This window comes from Chironomus tepperi, unplaced genomic scaffold, assembly GCF_022539635.2.
Source record: "Chironomus tepperi strain 1889 unplaced genomic scaffold, CSIRO-AGI_Ctep_v1 contig_354, whole genome shotgun sequence".
NCBI lineage: Eukaryota > Metazoa > Arthropoda > Insecta > Diptera > Chironomidae > Chironomus > Chironomus tepperi.
Genome location: NW_027226476.1, coordinates 714,771 through 735,499, shown reverse-complemented (window position 1 = coordinate 735,499; position 20,729 = coordinate 714,771). Strand labels below are relative to the sequence as shown.

The 20,729-nt window shown below is 33.0% G+C and overlaps 1 protein-coding gene across 6 annotated transcripts in view; it reads right to left on the bottom strand.

Annotated features, from left to right (window-relative positions):
* The window catches only part of Fhos (Formin homology 2 domain containing), a 119,832-nt gene extending 104,925 nt beyond the window's left edge, over nucleotides 1–14,907 (bottom strand). For 2 of the 6 annotated variants that reach the window (XM_070645571.1, XM_070645570.1), the window contains exons 1-5: nucleotides 9,940–10,701; nucleotides 8,409–8,604; nucleotides 5,136–5,195; nucleotides 1,457–4,742; nucleotides 1,266–1,389 (exon numbers count right to left, since the gene is read on the bottom strand). In XM_070645571.1, the coding sequence (XP_070501672.1) occupies nucleotides 1,266–1,389; nucleotides 1,457–4,742; nucleotides 5,136–5,195; nucleotides 8,409–8,429 (3,491 nt within the window). In that variant the 5' untranslated portion in view covers nucleotides 8,430–8,604; nucleotides 9,940–10,701. Of the gene's footprint in view, nucleotides 1–1,265; nucleotides 1,390–1,456; nucleotides 4,743–5,135; nucleotides 5,196–8,408; nucleotides 8,605–9,939; nucleotides 10,702–10,785; nucleotides 10,950–14,738 lie in introns of those variants that run through there. The other 4 variants (XM_070645567.1, XM_070645566.1, XM_070645568.1 and 1 more) reach the window with 4 other exon arrangements.
* Nucleotides 14,908–20,729: the final 5,822 nt, after the last annotated feature.

Below are 20,729 nucleotides of genomic sequence, written 5' to 3'. Positions count from 1 at the left end.
GAGAAGATTTCTAGCTTAGGGAGCGTCTGACTGGATTTATTTCCAACTTTCTCAAAATTCATAGCTTTTCAACTCCATCAACCTCGAAACTGACGCATTACTTACTTGAGTAATTGCTACGCAAATTCTTTCTGACTTAAACTTATTTTATAACGATTAAATGTCTCAAATATCATCATTGATGTAATTTATTAACTAGGAAATCTCGTGAGAAATACATCCTTTATTCCATCAACAATATGTGTCAGTCTTAGTCGTCATTTCTTTCTTCATTTGCGAATTCTTTAATGTCTCTAATTAAAATTTTACTGACATAATCACTAATGAATATGAATGTCTGATCAATAATGGAGATGAAAAGAAATTGAAAGTAGGAAGAAAGATGATACAGTGGTTGAGTTACTTATTTCTCTTTACTTCAAACGTGCGTGACGGCATATTGATGATTTTTTTCTAAATATTCATATTTTGATGAGTAATGTTTCTGATTGAAAATAATTGTTATGAATGCGAAATGTGATATGGATTTGATTGACACATTGAGTCTTCACATGCTTGAACTCAAAAAATAAAAATAAACTAAAAAATGCTAGACAGATCATGTAATTGAATAAAGGAAATGAGAATCATTACAAGAGGAAACCTTAATAATTTTTTGATACATTTATGCTTGAGGATGTTTATTACATTTCTTGTCAGGAAATTAAAATTATGGTTAGGAAGAGATAAGCTATGGCAAATATTGTCCAAACTAAAAAAATGCTAGACAGATCATGTCTAGCATAAAAAACAAAGTCCAACATTTACAGAATTCACTGTACCTCATAATACGTTAACATAGACACTAGCGCCATCTTTTATAGAACACAACAACCTCATCATTCAAGCTCTTTAAATTGAATATTCATTGTTTTTGAAAATATAAGGAAATGTTCCTCATAAAATTTTATTCTCGCTATTCTTTAGTGGCATGTATTTTACGCTTAATTACTCTCGAATATTGTTTACAGACTGTCAGAAACATTACCATAGAAATTATATTAATTTTATTATACGAAAAGAAATTATTAAATGACGTGGAACGCGATGGGATTTAATCAAATTTGTTTGGGATCCTACGCGAAGTGTCACATAAAGGATTTATTTAATTGGACAATAATTGTTAAGGAAATAACAGAGTAATGTACGCAAAAACATTTGTGGATATAAAATCTTACAATGTAGAACATGATGGGCGCCAATCATATATCAAATAGGATACTCACCTCTTATTTTTATTCAGCACAATCTTCGGTGGAGAATTCGAGTCATGAATTCTCACCAAGTCAGGTGTTATCATTTCCAGATATGGACGATCCATTGCTGTCGGGCTGAATACTGAGTGGCCACCTGTTAGAAGTCAATAAATAATTTAAACTGATGTTCCAAGTCATCGTACAGCAGCACATAATCTTACCCAATAAATCATCGATGTTCGTGTGTCTTGATATGAACAATCTCGGACGTGCATTAAAATCATTTTCTATATGATATGCTGCATTATTTAAACTTTGTTGCTGCTGTTGCATAACATTGTCATAAGGAGATCTTCTATCTTCTAATCCTTCCGGACTAGCTCTGTCACCTAGAGCATTGGCATCAAAGCTTTGTTGAAGATTTTTTGTAATCTCCTGAATTTCGTCATCTTTTTGAATTTCCGATACATCGGCTTGTGTTTCTTGTTCCCACATGTTATTTACTGAAGTATTATCATTATTTTGTGCAATTGCTTGATTCTCTGATGCTACAACCTTATTCTCAGGACTTGTACACCACCATGGTCTATCGCCAGAATCAACACGTTGGATTGATTTCAAGCTTTGAATCTCATTTAATGACCATTTTGATGTGAAATTTTCACTTTGATTATCTGATGGATTCAATGTCATTTGCGAGAATCCGTTCACTATTTGATTACTATTGTCTTGTTGTAATGTTGTTCCAACACCGGATGTTATTGTAACATCATTCTCTATAGCACTGGCATCATCGGCTGTATCATCAATTGCCCACCATGGCTTTTTATCCTCTTTTGTTTGTAGAGTAGTCGAAACTTCATTATTTGTGAAATTGGTGGATTGACTGTGTTCAGTTTCTGGAATAGCTGTTGAACTCTCCTCTGCCCATGTTTCTGGTGTTGGTGATTTTCTTATGTTGAATGTTGGATTTCCCAAAGTTTTTAACAAAAAGTTCTTGGCTTCCTCAACTTTTGCTGTGATTTTCTCTTCTTTAGATAGTTCAAATTGAGGTTGTTGGATCTGTGACTGCATTTCAACACTTTCTGTACTCTCTGAACTTGTATCAGACTCAACACTTACAGATCTCTCAATTGATCTTTTCGGTACTTCAGGTTCTTGCTCACCATTCAACATTTTCTGGAATTGCTGCCTTGTTTTCTCAACTGTAGGCGATGAATTGTCAGATGATGATGATTTCGATCTAGTCTGACGATCTGTTGGTCCCATATTGAGAGCAGATTTTCTAAAATCTTTATTCGTTACTTTTGGCGACGACATTTTCACTGGTGATTCAGCTTTTGGTGACTGAGGTGGAAGAGCTTTTGAACTTTCTGGCGTTTTAGATTTAGCAGATGAAATCGACGAAGATCTATTTCTATCCTTACTTACACATATTTTTGATGGTGATGGCGATTTAATTAATGATGATGATCGACTTGTGTCTGACTTTACAGGTGAACCTTCCTTACTTTTCGATAATGCGAAATTAAATTTGTCTGATTTTTGTGATGCTTCTGACTTTTCAGTGTCTGCATTCGAGACTTCACTTTGTTCTCGAGTATATCTTGATGATGTGATTCCACTCGTATAACGAGATGAATAACTTGTTGGACTTGGACTGTATGGGCTATAAGGTGATCTGATTGTGCTTGCATATTTTGAATAACGAGTAGAATCATCCATTCTATCACTCTGTGTAGCTTTATCAAGCATTGGTGGATTATTTAATGGACGTTCTCGTACCTTCTCAATTGTTTTTGCAACCTCAACTCTTCTACTCGTTCGTGGTGTTTGTCCTGGCGGATTTGGTGATGTGCCACGTGTAATTGTTGAAACTTGAATCATGATTTTTGGCTCAGGTTTTCTTACTTCCTCTTCACTTTCCTCTGATGATGATTCAGTCGTTTCTTCTTCACTTGATGAGGTTTCACTAGATTCTGATTCACTTTCTACCTTTTTACGATTTACAACAGGAATTGCAACTTTTGGAGGAGTTTTCTCTTTTTGTGGCGAATGTCTATTGATGAAACTAATTCGTGATGCTCGAGCAGCATTTGCTGCACTTGATTCACTAGCTGTCATATAGCTTAATCCGATATCGGGAAGCTTTATTTGTGGAGATGGTTCTCTATAGCTAGGTCTGTTATAAGATGAAGTTGTAGACAATCCAGACGTTGTAGAACCATATTTATTCAATGATTCCACTGGACTTGGTTCTCTCGATGGTCGACGATAATTGGAAATGCTTGCTAATGGACTAGATTCTCTCAGTTTTGTTTTTGATAATGTAATTGATGGACTCGGCTCACGTGACTTGTTGTCCTTACCATTCGTAATGCGATATGATGATAATAAATATTTATTATCAGAAACTGGACTAGGATCACGTGATCGTGGAAAAGATGACGTGATTGATGTGATTGATGGACGACGAGTATTCAATGGACTGGGATCTCTCGATTTTTCACGTGCATTCGATATTGTCGATTTAATTTCTCGATCTAATTTTTCTAATGTCGATGCTAAGCTACTCGATAATGTTCTATTCAATGATTTATCACTTGGTGATTTACTATTATTCACATGAAGACTATTGGAATATGATCTATTTACAGGATTTCTGTCAACAGACGCTCGACTCAATGAACTTTTATCAACTGTTGAATCTGTATAAGACTTTGAAACTGGACTTGGATCTCTTGATCTTGCAGTTGAAAGTCTTGAGTATGTTGAAATGCTTGGACTCGGATCACGCGAACGTTGAGCCGAGATTCTTTGTAATGCAGTTTGACTTGTAGTGGTATCAGCTGCTGGACTTGGATCACGTGATCGTCCACGAGTTGATGAAGATGTTTGCTTATACCGAGTATTAAAAGTAATTGGTGGACCTTTTTCCTCTTTCTTAACTGGAGACGAGGGAGTATAAGCCGTGGATAATCGTGATTTTGTTTCCGCTGAAAGATCCTTTACACTCAATCGTGAGGTTGTTCGTTTCGGTGGTGATGGTTCCTTTTTCTCCTTTTCTTTTTCATTGTCGTGATTTGATTTATTTAACGATGATGTGTAAGTTCTTGTGTAAGTTTTTGTAGGTTTATCCTTATCATCCTCTGTATTTGATTTCCCTAATGATGTGTATGCTCTTGAATAACTTGGAGTTGATGCTTTTGAGGATTTATCTTTATCATCATCTGTGCTTGATCTGCCTAAACTTGAATAAGTTCTTGAGTAACTCGGTGTCGTTTTTGATGACTTATCTTTATCATCATCTGTAGTCTTTCCTAATGTCGAATATGTTCGTGTATAACTCGGGGTTGTTGAAGTCGTCGAAACAGCTGGTGCTCGTGATGCTCGATAAGTTCCTGATGTTGATGAATATGATGGACGATAGGATGAAGGTGTAATGGAACTGAATTTTGCTGATGATGCTGAGGATGATGAAAGTGATGAAGATCCATCAGTTCCGTACTAAAATTCATAGAATTTGAATTAATTTTGAGATTAAAATGATTGCCAAGTTGGTCAAATTTTATGAAAATAAATGAAATATTCCGAAATGTTTACTGTGATCTAAATAAATTAATATTCATCAACATTTCAATGAAATTTTCATTCAGTTCTTCAAACTCAACCATCCTTAGCCAAATCTACAAATTTAAAAGGAAGTAATTTTATAATTGCCAATTGATTTTTTACGAATGATCATTTAATAAATTTGTAAAAAATTTTGTTGACTTCAAATTTGTTGCCATTAAGTTTTATGAGTCAAATTGTTAGTCATCCGAATCAGTCATTAATATTGAGATTTATAAAGTGACGAAATGAAAATTCTACGTCGTTAAATTTTTCGCTCATACATACACGACTTCTATAATTGCTCGCTGATGATGAGTAACTTGACAGACTCGAATTCCATGGTCGCTGGAACAAACATTTTAAAATTGTTATTTTTAAAAGAGTGAAATGAAAAATTATTCTGACATATACACAATTTAATTCACATTTTCACATAAGTGCAATGACATTTTACTCATGTTAATTACACCAACAATTTTATGCCGCATATTATGCATAGTAGAATGTACCTAATTATAAACTATGAGAGAGAAAATAATTCTCATTGCCACCTGTTTGTGCCGTGTATCGTTATTTCTATGATGATTCATTTTCGAGGTTTGAGGAAGAAAAAGAAAATGAGAAATTTTCAGCATCATCTCATTTCGTTCAAAAAATTGTGTTTACAACATCAAAATCATATTAATCATTGATGAATGCAGCAACGAAGAAATCCGATTCTCAATAAAATTTTTATTGCGTTACAGTTATATATAAATAAGTGTAAATTTCCTAACATGAGATACATGTGCATTAACATGCATTCTAATCCATCATTTTTTTGTGGATTACCAAATTCTCACAACATTGTATAAGATGGGGGGAAATGCATAACACAATATTTTTTGGAGATCATAAAAACCTTGTTCGAGGTTTTACATCATAAACACTAACAAATTTATTGAGTACTTGAGGGCGAGACGTAAACAAATGCTTAAGAAATCATCCTCAATTGCTAAGTAGAAGAAGAAAAATAGAACGAAAAAAGAGAAGAAAAAAAATTTCGTCGAGTTGTGAAACATAGAGAAGAAAAATGAGTCAGATGAAAATTTCTGAAGTGGCATGTAATCGAATCTTCATTAACTAGGGTTTTCTGAAGAATTTCCACGCTGACTGTGCTTGCCATGCGGCCGCACAATTTGAAATTCTCTTCTCTTTCTCATTTTAATTTAAGATGCGCATCAAACTAGCGAAAGGCCATTAACCAAAAGTCATTGAGATTGTTGCCTAATTTTAGAACTGAAGAAAAAAACGCACAATCAAATTTAATTTTAAATCATGCTCATTTGCCGCTCATGTTGATGTAAATGCACAAATGAATATTTGTAAACTTGCTGATAAAATTAAAATAAATAAATCTTTCTAATGAAGCGCCGAGATGTCCATGAAATGTATAAAATTAGACGATGCATTCTGAGTTCAATTACATTGGAATTCTAGTCTTTGTTGATGTTTATTTGAAATTTAATAGAACTAAGTATAAAATTTTGATGTTGTTGATATAGATTGCAATTGGTAGTGATGATTGACAAATGGAAGCTAGCTATAGACGCTAGCTAAGAAAAGTTATATATCGCAATCTATCTATTTGGCTTGCAAAGTGAGTAAGTAAGTTAACATGCCATTATTTTGTAGGTATGAGAGAAGTTCTATCGACAATCAGTACAACAATGTCTTTAGCTAATTAAAATTCTCAAGTCAACAGTTTTGCGTGCTAAAACAGTCCATTTAAATACACAAGTGAGACTTAATTAAATTCACTTTTTTGTTCACTTCTTCTCTCTAAATTCACTTCTATTTCTCTTCATCTACCTTAAAATTAAACCATAACATTACAAACTAAACCAAACGTAATATTTTCACTGAAGTGTGGCTATTCGCACGTCAAAATGTCTCATCCCACTCGACATAAAGCAACAACAACGCTATAAAGAATATCTTTGCTTCAACTACAACTTAATATTTTATAAAAGGTGTCAGCTCCACAGACTGTTTATTTTGTACGATATAAATAATAATAATAGCACAAATATTGCCAATAACCGCCCATTTCATCATATTTTTAATCATCGCACATTGCCCCCTGAGCTATGAGTGAGTGCAATAATTTTTTAGGAATTTTTTAATTAAATTTTTTGAGTAAAATAGGATGAATATGACTAGGAGAGTAAAGTATACGCTGACAGTTTTACTTTGGATATTGTAGCTAGTTTATAAGCATGTGCTATAAATTCTTTATAATACATAAAATTGGCTTGTATGTTAGCATATCCAGAAGTTTTAACAATCATCAATGAGTCTGATGAATCATTCAGAAGTTTATCGGCAATAAATTCGCAAATTTTAAATTTTCACTCCAATAATCACTTCTGATCGTCCAATTCAAATGTAAATTGATATTTGTCAGTAGATCAGAAGCTGTGAAATCTGGAAAAATTCCTTTTAAAATCAGCATGTGATTTATGATGATAGACCTAACCCATTGAAAGGTTTATTACATAAAATTAGAAGAATAAAGGGAGATTCTATAGTTTCTATAACTTAGAATCAAAACATATGTGGCATGAATCATATAATTCACCCAAAAATGAATCACAAACTGCCGAATTTCATTAATTACAAAATGCTATTTTGGAGAATAAAATTGAATGAAGATGTTACAGGAAAATTGCGTCTTGAAAGCATCACTCGATCGTGTGGGAAGATAATTTAAAATTGAAAAATTAGCACTGGCACTGGGATAGTACAAATGAAATAAACATATCAAAAATGAGATTTTCTAACTTCCTTATTGAAAATTTTCATTTAAAAATGAGTAAAAATTTTACTTTTTTGCACTACATAAAGATCAGCGATCCCAACACGTATTTTCTTATTTCGCTATGGACGAGTACACTTGAATAATAATTATAATTTTTTTGTTATTTTCGGACTTAAACATTAACATTATCACACACATATATCTGACCCAAATTTTTCTTTTTCCTTTACGTTGAGAGAGATGCTTCTTCCTAATTTTCCTCATTTCTCTCCTTTCCTCTCATCTTTTACGTCGATATTTTTTTTTTGTGAAAAATCTCTTCATAAAAATAAATTAATGTGATGAAGAAAATTTTCATCGTGTGTGTTATCCGGGGCGGCACAAAGCGGAAAAATCGAAAATTTACTTTATGTCGATAATTTACATAAATATTGAACTCGAAAAAAGTGTATTATTTACACACATGAAGTCAATAATAATACTTAGACCAGACACAAAAAAAATATTTTTAGGTACATCAACATTGCACAGAGACGTAGCCACATACAAATTGGGGGGTTTTGGATATTATTATTAATGACCGTCAAGCTCTCTAACAGATTCACGAATTGAAAGGGACGCTTAATAGGAATCGATAGGACTCTATTGAGCTTAACTGGATCTTTTGATCACTTTATTTGGTTTCTTTAATCCACGTCAAGCTCAAGTTACCTCATTGACTACGTCTCAACTAACAACAATTTGCATGAATGACTTACATAACTTCGATATGAAGACATAGTAATTATTGCTCATTTAGGTTGTGAACTTTCATCAATTGTCAATCACAACCAAACTTTTCACTTTAAAATTTTTCACACTTGCTGACAACTTATTTCTACTGCTTCTTAAATGATACGTAATATGATAAGAAAAATTGTCTCAAAGTCGAGATTCTCACATCAATACATAAATCTATCAAGAGAAAAGAAGGAAGCGACGTAATCAAAAAAAGATTTTTAAATTTAAACACAACGCATTGAAGAATTCGACGATTAAATGTCAAGGATTGAAAATGAACTGAAAACTTGAAATTGAAAAAAGAAGTTTCTTCCTTTATTGATTTTATTATCGTCTATACAATGAACGTGATCGTGCTCAATATGCGAGTTTATTGAAGGCATTGTTTAGATTTAGTGTTAACTGGGAACAAGGGATGGATGATTCAAGTTTATTGTAAATTTTTTTGGATCATTTGCATTTACTTAGTCATTTTTGGCAAGTTATTTATTTTGACGCAAACCGGCGTCAAGACAAAGAATTTAAAGAAAATTGCAATTTCCTTAATATGTCCTGTCAATTAAGTGAATTTATTTAAACCTCTGTACGATATAAAAGTCATATTATCAATAACTCGTCAGCTCAATTGCGCTTCATTTATAGAAAATGAAAAACACATGAGCCAATTATGAAATTTGAGCGATTTTCAATTCCAAGATTCACACATAAAATTTATAGCCTATTTAAGAAAATAACTGTCTTAAAATATTGCACAAAAATCAAAGTTATGGAATTAATTAAGCAAATGTAGGTCAATAAGGCAGCGTGCAACTTGTCATTTGAGAAACTGACTCAGCAGGTCAAACTTGTTACGGAGAAATTCTCATGATTTTTGTTATGAATCATAAATTAAGTTCACATGATTTGTGCTAGATATTTTTAGGCGAAAAAATTGTCAAAACATTTTTTTGGTGGATTAAATATTTGCGTATAAATCAGATGTAAATTCAGACTTGTTACTTTAATTGAAGGATCTACGCAAACAAGTACGTAATCTATAGTCACAATGTAAATTCCAATCCAAGTTGCACTCTCACTCTAACTATATTCAAATTCTTATGTCACTAACTTTGATTACTTGAATACAAATTCGATTCTGTTCATGCTATTAGAAGTGATCGATTTAGTGATCTTCACTATGACAAAGCCAAAATCCAAATAATCACAGTCACATTTTAAATTTTTCCATCCCTTGCACCAAAAGACTTTAAAATTTAAATTTAAATTATTTAGATCTTGAAAAGATCATTTTCGTTCATGTATAGATAGAAAGGAAAATCAAGAGAAAGAAAGAAAAAAAAACATATGTGCAGAAAAACAATAATAATCTTGGGAATTTTCATGAAATAAAATGAAGAAAAAATTTATTTCCCAACATGTGTAAAATTTGGCACTAAAAATCCCGACAATTGTATTTAAACGCGATAATTTTTTCTCAATTCATGTTTTTTGAGGAAGCGAAAAATTTACAATTATTTTAAGGACGTTACTCAAACTATTCACTACACATCACTATTCATTCTCTCACTAGACTAAACGTGATAAAATTTTATTTCTCACGTAAGTTAAAATCACTTTTTTCACTGCTTTTCTTCTTTCCTTCTAAAAATATCTCTCTCATTCACACTTTATTTTGCAATTATTGTTGTTTCTTGCGCTCGTAAAGGAATCTTCTTCAACTGTTTCTTTTTTTTTGTGTGTGCCATACATTTACTGACATAGTAAGTAACGTCGACAGATTTATACTTTTTATTTTCTGCGCACTTTTTCACTTCTTCAGGATGTTGGAAAAACAAATTCAAAAATATTCACTTGTTCCCAACGGAATCCATTCATCATAAAAATTGTATATGCATAGATAATATAAACATGAGTCCAAAATTGAATTTTAAAGTTTCTTTTCACAGCGATAAGAAGATAATTTCTTGTCTTTACACTACGTGCTAATTCCGAGATCAAATCACTAGTCAAGTAGAGTATGCAGCACATTAATAATATTCGACGTAGGTGGACAAGCGCAATTGCCATTTTTTACATTTCTTTTTCAGTATTTTTTGCGCACACACACTCACACACACATTTGCACTTATACACACAAAAGATGATAGAAATTATATAATATTAAGAAAATGAGAAGTAATAAATCTTATTTTCACTTAAATTTCACTCGACTGAAATTAGCAAGCGAGGATCGGAAAGAAGGCTTGCCAAAGTTATCGGCAATCGCGCTCCGACTAATTGTGAAATTTTTATTTTATTTTTTTACTTTTTCCTTTTGCTTTTCTCTCGACTTTGAGAATTTTTCTTTTCTTTTACATTCGAATATATCTTGAGTGCTTGTTGCGTTGATTTGTTGTTGCTTATATTGATGAAGAAAAATGTATAAAGGAGAAGAAAGAAAAAATTATTTAAGAAAAATACTTTTCGTTCGTTTTGTATGCTTTTCGACGTACGTGGAACTGCGAGTGAGATCCACACTGAAAATGAAAATTTTTCTAATACTGAATTTATAGTCGCCAGTAATCATCATTATAATTCGTATGAAGTTAGTCACAATGGTCGGCCAATATTGTTTCTTCTTGCGTATGTCGGTGGACTTATTTACAAACGTGTAGGCGAGTTCAAATGTCATAGCTGAAAATTTGAAAATACCTCATGTTAAGGGTCTGTAGACTTTAAACAGGTAAGTCCATACTAAGCGAACATTGTCCTTCGATATTTAAATTTCAGGTTCTTTAGGCTTTAATTACTGAGTTCCCATAAAAGTGCTAACTTTACACGAGTATCATCATTCATTTATTTTAAGAAGCATTTCTTTTGCGGAACGATGATGCGATTTTGTGTTCATTTTGTCGAATGAGATGTGAATGCTGATTTTTGAGTAATCTTTACATATGCGTATGTCACGTGATCTTTTAGTATTAAATAATTTTTATGTGACGTGAAACCTAACAGACAGAAAGACCACTAAGGGTCCTAATAGCGATCTCTTGGCCTGTTAGAGGTATCATGGATGAAGCAATAGTCCCCACTAACAGCGCGCTGATCATCCACAAATCAATAATTTTCTTACCAATATCGCTCCCTAGAGTTACATGATCATCGCTTTCATCATATGGATATTCATTCATTGATATTTTATATCTTCGATGATGATCTTAAGCTCAGTCTGAAAATGTTCAAATGTATGTTCGCTGAGAGACTGTTCATGAAAAAACAAAAAAATAAGAAATGCAAAAGACAAATACACATGTAATCGAAGATGAAATTCTCGATTTTTTTGAGAGGAACTCCGAATGTCATTTTTACAAAAACATTTTCTCTAAACTGTGTGTTGTCTGTGCGACGTACTAAACTTCATTATTTGCTGTACATATGTAAATTGAGTCGAGGAGGAAAAACAGATTGAAAATGTGGCAACAACGACTTTGCGGTCGTTAAGAGGAATGTTATTTCTGAGAGAATCGAGATTTATTCTCACGATCATTTCCATTTCGTCATTATAGTGAAAATTTTTTTGTTTTTATTTTCTTTTCTTTTTTCATTCTGCCTGCTTCTCCTTACTTTACGATAATTTATATCACGAAGATGCTAATGACATCATTTTTTTCAAAGACGGATTTTCTCTCACAATTTTTTAATTTCTTTTTCCGGGTTTCTTTTCACTTTTCAATTTTTCTTTCTTTTTTCACTCTTTTTTGTTTGAATTTAAATTCGGAAGATTTTTTTTTTGTGCGTCAAAGAATTGATAGAGAATATTAATAGACACGACGCGACAAGGAGGATTTTTCGATCAGCTGTCAATAAATATCGCTATTTTAGAAATGTGGAAAATTCTCTTTTTAAGATGGTTTTGCCAATTTCGAATGATGTCAATCACGAGTGTTTAAGGAATGCTTTTTGTGACAATAAGCTTTGGACTGAACAGGTTTAAAGAGGATTTGGCTTGATATGTTGGATAATTTATGGGATGTGGATTTGTGTAGCGCTCCTGTTTTGAATTTTTGTCAGAAAAATAACAAATGACATGAACCAAAGAAAGCATTTGTAGACCATCACATCCCTTTGTGTGTCCATTGTCTCTTGCTTTGTAGGATTACATAAATTCACTATCTTTGAAGTATTGCTGATTCTAGCCACATATGACAATTAACTTTGACCCAAATAATAGCAAATCACCTTTAAGCTTCCTTTGCAACTCATTAAAACTATTGAGTATTTCCTCAAAGATTGTCAATTCACAGACAAGACAATGATATTTATGAGGGCGAAATGTCTGGGAAACTAACAATATTTTCGGGCAATTTTTGTTTACTTGTTGCGGCGAACTAAAAATACGAAAAGATACAAAAGATCTCTCTTGCTATACAAAATGACCATTTCGTCAATATTGTAGCACTCTTTATTTTCAATCTGTCATCTTTCATCTTCGTTTTCGTAAAACTTTTATGCTACTTAAAAAAAGTGCATTCAACGACTATAAAAATAAACTTTTGGCTTCTTAAGAGTTGACGTATGGTTTATTAACTCGTGCTCGTCAAATAAAGAATAAGTGCACTTCAGAATTAGACAGTTGAACCATTATTTTTAGAAGAAAGACAGAATAAAGTATAATAACATAAATCAATGTTATTTATTGAGTTTGGGGATTATGATGTATCTGCAGTTTGTCTTAACAAATTTGTCTTTTTAAGAGTTTATGAGCTAAGGATTGGAATGCAGAAAATTGAAAGCAATAAATTCTTTTGGTCTGCAAATTTTTTACATGATTAATGAGAAGAAATGTTGCAGTTTTAAGATGATTATCCTTGAAGTATCCAAGAGTTTAATAAATCATTATGACTACTCAACTTCCTTTAAATATTCAAGTATCCAAACTCTATGTCCTCATCAGTATAAATAACCGTACATATGTTCAAATTAATGTTTCTATTGCCGCAAATGAGATAGCAACAAATGATCATGCCAAAATAAAGTTACAGCACCATATGTTCAAGTTTCGATTTGCTGTTTTTGTATCCTGCTGGCAAACATTTTTAAAATAGCCTCACTTTTAGGAAGTATCAATTTAAAACTCTGCGTAGCTTGATCGATGTATCAACTTCCTTTATATCTTTTGAATTATTTCCGGACGTAAAAATTTCGGAAAATGATCTTTCCCGATCGGTGCACATCCTCACGTTCATTCGAATGTTGCCACAAGAGTACGTGACGAGAATAAACTTAAGAAGGTGGTCAATTTATTCATCTTGAACAAGTAGTTACTACATGATCCTATGTATAGGCATCATTATCGGGTCATTTGAACATGAACCGATCGGAATTTATTCAAAAATCCTTTGAATGTGAAACTCTGTTTTGAAGTGTTAATGAATTTTATTGCGCCAAACTAATTATATTTTTATGCCGGGCATGTAGTATTGAAAACAGAATGTTGCCTAGCTAAAAGTACTTGTGAAGTTTTCCCAGCAAATTTTGAATGAGCACAGCCTTTTTTTAACACACAAATCCACAAGTATAGATTGTGCAAATTGGTCATTAAACAAATCAGAAGTATCCGTTACTCCAGTTTTTCTATTTTTTTCTGCGAAGTAAGCCATGAAACACAAAACCGAATTTTTCCATCGAATTTCCTCTGTTTAAACATGTCCTAATTTATCACTTTAATGACTCAGTTTCACCGGCTTGTATAAACATTTTGGCAATCTGCAAGCAAATTTTGTTGAAAATTTTACTTCACAATATTTTGCATGCCTGATTTGACGTTTTTTAAACATTTTCTGAAATATATCCTCACACAATCAATCAAGTCACAGCAACAAGAGACCGAAAACCAAGAGCATAAAATTTTCATTTGCTCTCGTTAAATTTTGAATCAAATTCACTCAGCATAACCACAATATGTAGAACCAAAGACAAAGGGAGCATCAACGATCCTATTTCAAGTAAGTCAAATCTCCAACACAATGAATATTTCATCTTAGTTGTCGCTTATTGTAAGGTTTCTTCACAATTTATATTATATTTTGCGAAATAATCTTTTAAGTTTGTTCTTCCTTTTCACTTGAAGCTTGTCACTGTTTACAATTTTATAATACCATCTTCTTTACGATCATCATGATATTTATCACATCCAATCGTGTGTTTCTATCTACTTTTTTCCGACTGAACGAAGGTCGCAAATTGCGTTAGAAATAAAGTATTTGCGTCAGGTAGAATTAATCAAAAATCAATTGGCAAATTGGCATAGAAAATAATTTTGAATTTACATTTTCATTTGATCCTTTAATATGCATTAGATATCCTCAATTTGAAATTTTCACAAAAATTATATGTTCTCTTTTTCACTTCCTACAACACACTTTTTATCTATTTTTTCTGTTTCTATTTTCCTCACTTTTTTGAAATTTCCTCGTGCACAACTTTACGCGCAAACCGAACTCAAGCAACTAATTTTACTTCTTTTCAATTCAATAACCGTCCCGTGAGCATAAGCGATTTGAGAGAAAATAAAAATGAAGAAAAAAATTAGCTCAAACACATTTTAAAAATAACAAATGAAGAAAAGTGAAAATTTTCATTTAATATTAAAGCATAGATCAATGAAAATGTCTTCTACACTCGTGTCTAGTGTGTGCTTAGAAGAGATAAAATAAAAATATTTTTGTTCTAGTTTTTCGCGAAAATGTATGAGACTATCACATGTGGATCATATGTATAGTATTTATGAAAATAATCTAGGTAAAAAGCTCGATCGTTTCGGCAATTGGAGATAATATCGACAGGTGTGAAACAGAGTTGTTCCTACAGAGTTGCTACTAATCAGTTTTGTGTGGACATTTATCAGCTTTCTGAAAGTCTTAGAAAAAGATATTAATGCAGATTAGAGAGTAAGAAGTCTTGCTAAATTGATACAAATTTTAATGAAAATTCTATCAAATTCTAATAAATTTCTTACAAGTCTTCATTTTTCGATAAAAATTAAATTTTATTCAATACAATACTTGACAAAATTATCACATGTGTTGTGTTGTAAGCCAGTAAGAGGAAAATTTGAAAATTTTCCCGATCTCATTCTAGTACTTCAAAAAGAAAAAGCTTGCGAGAGAAAGTTATTTGAAAATCAATTATTTCGTTAAAAATAAAATTTATTTCACAAAAGACCACTACTATTGCTTATTCTTAATCATATTCAGATCTTTGTCATTAACCTTTTTGAAACTGATGCCATTTTGTCTGTCTTTTAATTTATATGCTTGCTAACTATAGCCCCTAGGTTAAGCTGACATCATCGTTTTCCTTGGTGATTCCACCTAAAGACGGTGTCTATTCATACCTTATGACATTTAACATGATAATGAAATGTAGCGACAAATTTTTTGTGGAAAACGATATTTCTTGTCAAATGGATATTTTCTATATGCATCCACGTACGTACATATAGCGGGTTCGTGATAATATGCTTGAAAATCGTCGGTTTCTTTTTGAACTAAAGGTTTGAACCAGGGTTGTTACAACATATTCTGTTTTACAGAATGTGTACACATATGTCACATATTTCATGTGTGACAGGGAAAAATGTGTGGATATGTGTGGAAATGTGTGGATATGTGTGGATATTCACACATTTTCCACACATATCCACACATTTTTACCTGTGACATATTTTCAAAACACACCAGATTCTGCTTTTAACAACCCTGGTTTGAACTAAAGGTCCCAAATATCTATAGCATCAATTTAATGAATGTTTTACCAAAGTATTTTAGCTGGCCGAACAGACTAATAAGATCCTTAGATACTACCTACAAACGTTTAATGACCTATGATTGTTTTTGATGATCAGATCAAAAGATGCTTGTTTGTAAATTTTTAATTGTTGCCACGAAAAAGTAAATATACAGTTGATGTATATCATATCAAAGATTTATGTCTATCTGAAAAGAAAACAATTTATATTTCGCATATGGTCGCACAATGAGACACGAAATCACTACCATGACTAGCCATCGCATAATTCAAGGAAGCTGAAAATTAATTTATACAACTTTTTTGTCAAAAGATTCATCAGTAGTCATATCTCTCATGTGAAACATTATACCCGCGATAAATTAATAGTTTCATCATTTATTCATCAAAAATTGAGATGTTCGCTATTATTTTTAATCTACGCTGTCCACTAAAAGGTTTGTTCACATCAACTCTTTTTTACTGAAATACAGATTGAACTAGTAATGAAGCGGATCACGCTTCATGGGAATATTCACACCATACGTAGATCAGAAAACTGTATCTGTGCAAGAATTAAAAACACAACTTGAACAAAATAATTGATTTATGAAATAAATGTGATAAATAATTATTACTTATAGAGTAACTAAAATTATTTAAATGAATGAACTGTTTCCGAACCATTTCTCTACTCACGGCAACATATATTCATAGATATGCAGTTTCTAGTGCTTGGGAAAATTTTCACGCCTTCACTCGCTTCGCTCCGTTCAGGTCGCAAATATTTGTGAGCTTCGCTCAACCAAGTCCGAACTGCGTTCGAACAATTAATGTTCGAGCTTCGCTCGAACCGTCTAACTACTCACGGCAACATATATTCATAGATATGCAGTTTCTAATGCTTGGGAAAATTTTCACGCCTTCACTCGCTTCGCTCCGTTCAGGTCGCAGAAATTTGTGAGCTTCGCTCAACCAAGTCCGAACTGCGTTCGAACAATTAATGTTCGAGCTTCGCTCGAACCGTCTAACTACTCACGGCAACATATATTCATAGATATGCAGTTTCTAGTGCTTGGGATAATTTTCACGCCTTCACTCGCTTCGCTCCGTTCAGGTCGCAAAAATTTGTGAGCTTCGCTCAACCAAGTCCGGACTGCGTCCGAACTAGATTACAGTTAGGGTTTTCAATACCGGTCATAGTTTTGAGCTGAGCTTCGCTCGCCCGACTTGGGTAGATTGCAGTACATTTATAGATCACTATACGAGCCGGGCTGAGCTTTGCTCGCCCGACTTGGGCAGATTACAGTACTTTTATAGATCACTATACGAGCCGGGCTGAGCTTCGCTCGCCCGACTTGGGTAGATTACAGTACTTTTATAGATCACTATACGAGCCGGGCTGAGCTTCGCTCGCCCGACTTGGGTAGATTACTGTACTTTTATAGATCACTAAACCTTAAAGTCTAGTAGGATCCTTACAACTTCCAGACACATAAAATCAAGATCCATACAACTTCTAGACCCATAAAAATAAGATCCAGTAAGGTCCAGTTCACTTCCAGGCTATCAAAATGAGATCCAGTAGGATCCATATAACTTCCAGACACATAAAATCAAGATCCATACAACTTCTAGACCCATAAAAATAAGATCCAGTAAGGTCCAGTTCACTTCCAGACCATTAAAATGAGATCCAGTAGGATCCATACAACTTCCAGATACATAAAAACAAGATCCAGTAGGATCCAGTTCACTTCCAGACCATTAAAATGAGATCCAGTAGGATCCATAAAACTTCCAGATACATAAAAACAAGATCCAGTAGGATCCAGTTCACTTCCAGACCATTAAAATGAGATCCAGTAGGATCCATACAACTTCCAGATACATAAAAACAAGATCCAGTAGGATCCAGTTCACTTCCAGACCATTAAAATGAGATCCAGTAGGATCCATACAACTTCCAGACACATAAAAACAAGATCCAGTAGGATCCAGTTCACTTCTACACCATTATAATAAGATCCAGTAGGATCCATACAACTTCCAGATGCATAAAAGCAAGATCCAGTTCACTTCCAGACCATTAAAATGAGATCCAGTAGGATCCATACAACTTCCAGATACATAAAAACAAGATCCAGTAGGATCCAGTTCACTTCCAGACCATTAAAATGAGATCCAGTAGGATCCATACAACTTCCAGATACATAAAAACAAGATCCAGTAGGATCCAGTTCACTTCTACACCATTATAATAAGATCCAGTAGGATCCATACAACTTCCAGATACATAAAAACAAGATCCAGTAGGATCCAGTTCACTTCTAGACCATTAAAATGAGATCCAGTAGGATCCATATACCTTCCAGAACATTATAATGAGATCCAGTAGGATCCATATAACTTCCACATACATAAAAACAAGATCCAGTAGGATCCAGTTCACTTCTAGACCATTATAATAAGATCCAGCAGGATCCATAAAACTTCCAGATACATAAAAACAAGATCCAGTAGGATCCAGTTCACTTCCAGACCATTAAAATGAGATTCAGTAGGATCCATACAACTTCCAGATATATAAAAACAAGATCCAGTAGAATCCAGTTCACTTCTAGACCATTAAAATGAGATCCAGTAGGATCCATACAACTTCCAGATACATAAAAACAAGATCCAGTAGGATCCAGTTCACTTCTACACCATTATAATAAGATCCAGTAGGATCCATACAACTTCCAGATACATAAAAACAAGATCCAGTAGGATCCAGTTCACTTCTAGACCATTAAAATGAGATCCAGTAGGATCCATATACCTTCCAGAACATTATAATGAGATCCAGTAGGATCCATATAACTTCCACATACATAAAAACAAGATCCAGTAGGATCCAGTTCACTTCTAGACCATTATAATAAGATCCAGCAGGATCCATAAAACTTCCAGATACATAAAAACAAGATCCAGTAGGATCCAGTTCACTTCCAGACCATTAAAATGAGATTCAGTAGGATCCATACAACTTCCAGATATATAAAAACAAGATCCAGTAGAATCCAGTTCACTTCTAGACCATTAAAATGAGATCCAGTAGGATCCATATACCTTCCAGAACATTATAATGAGATCCAGTATGATCCATATAACTTCGACATACATAAAAACAAGAGTCAGTAGGGTCCAGTTCACTTCCAGACCATTAAAATGAGATCCAGTAAGATTTAGTTCACTTTATTTTTTTTGTTTGTTTACAAAAATGTATTTTGCAATAATCGACTATAATTTGGACCAAAAAAAGACAGTTTTTTACATCTTGTGCCTCAATGGAAGCATCTTATGGCTCCAAAAACAATACAGTTCTTGCCATACCCATTCCCTGCCAGAAGCAAAAAACCCGAAGTCTTAGTATTGAGTTTGAAGAGAGATATCGTGCTGATTAACTAACTAACTAACTAACTAACTAACTAACTAACTAAATAACAGAAAGTGTTTTTTTGCGATTTCTCGACACAGGAAGCACCAATCAAGATGCGGTTTTCACTGTTGGATTGGTATTTTCAGGCACAGACTTTCCACTATTGGAAATATTTGTCAATTCTGTAAGCCTGATGCAGCAAATTAAAAAAACTGAAATTTCAAAATACCAAAAGCAATATATTCACCCAAATTGAAAATTTGGTGTGAATATGATAGAAAATTCATTCCACACACATTCATCCAAAAATAATCCGAAAAAGTGATATTTAACAAACTTTTTGCTTCAATCTAATGAAAATATGAAACATTTCGCAATACATTTGTGCATAGCTCTTCAACTTTTTTTTTATATTTTGTACGGAAATATTTTTGTGAAATTTTATTTTTAGAATTGCTCACCTTTTTCAAATGAACATTTTTCTTCTACATTCTATTTGAGATGTTTTTATATTTAGGAGATTTTTTTTCTCTTGATAATATTAAAGGTGTAAAATTAAATTAGTTTTTTGTGGTCGTATAAAATTTGTATCACGAGTATTATTTTCATTTCCAAAATATCTCTCGATTGTAAGATGAAAAACTTAATTTTCTTTACTATATAGTCATATTTTCATGTTTCTACTCATCACCTTCAAGGAAATTATCTTCTGTTTTGAAGAAACACAAAGGTTTCAAAACACACTGCATGATACACATCTACTGCTTTCGCCTTGACATCCTTTTGAAATAGGAAGAACTTTTCTTCTTTTGTTAAAAATTTCACTGGTGCACAAAGCAGCAAAACTTCAAACAATTGAATACAAGTTTTGGACTTTGAGCTGTAAAGGTGAAGAAATAGATCAAAAATTCAGAATTTTATCAAAATGTTGCTCTGTTGTATAGGATTTGGAACTTAACAGAAGCAACCCGAGCGACACAAATGAAATTAACACCAAACGAAAACCGCCTATTTTTGGCAGCCATATGGACGTCAAACAGATCATATCGATAACAAAAGAGGTTTATAGGAGGCTTAAAAGCTCCATGGTGAAATCTTTCTGATTTGT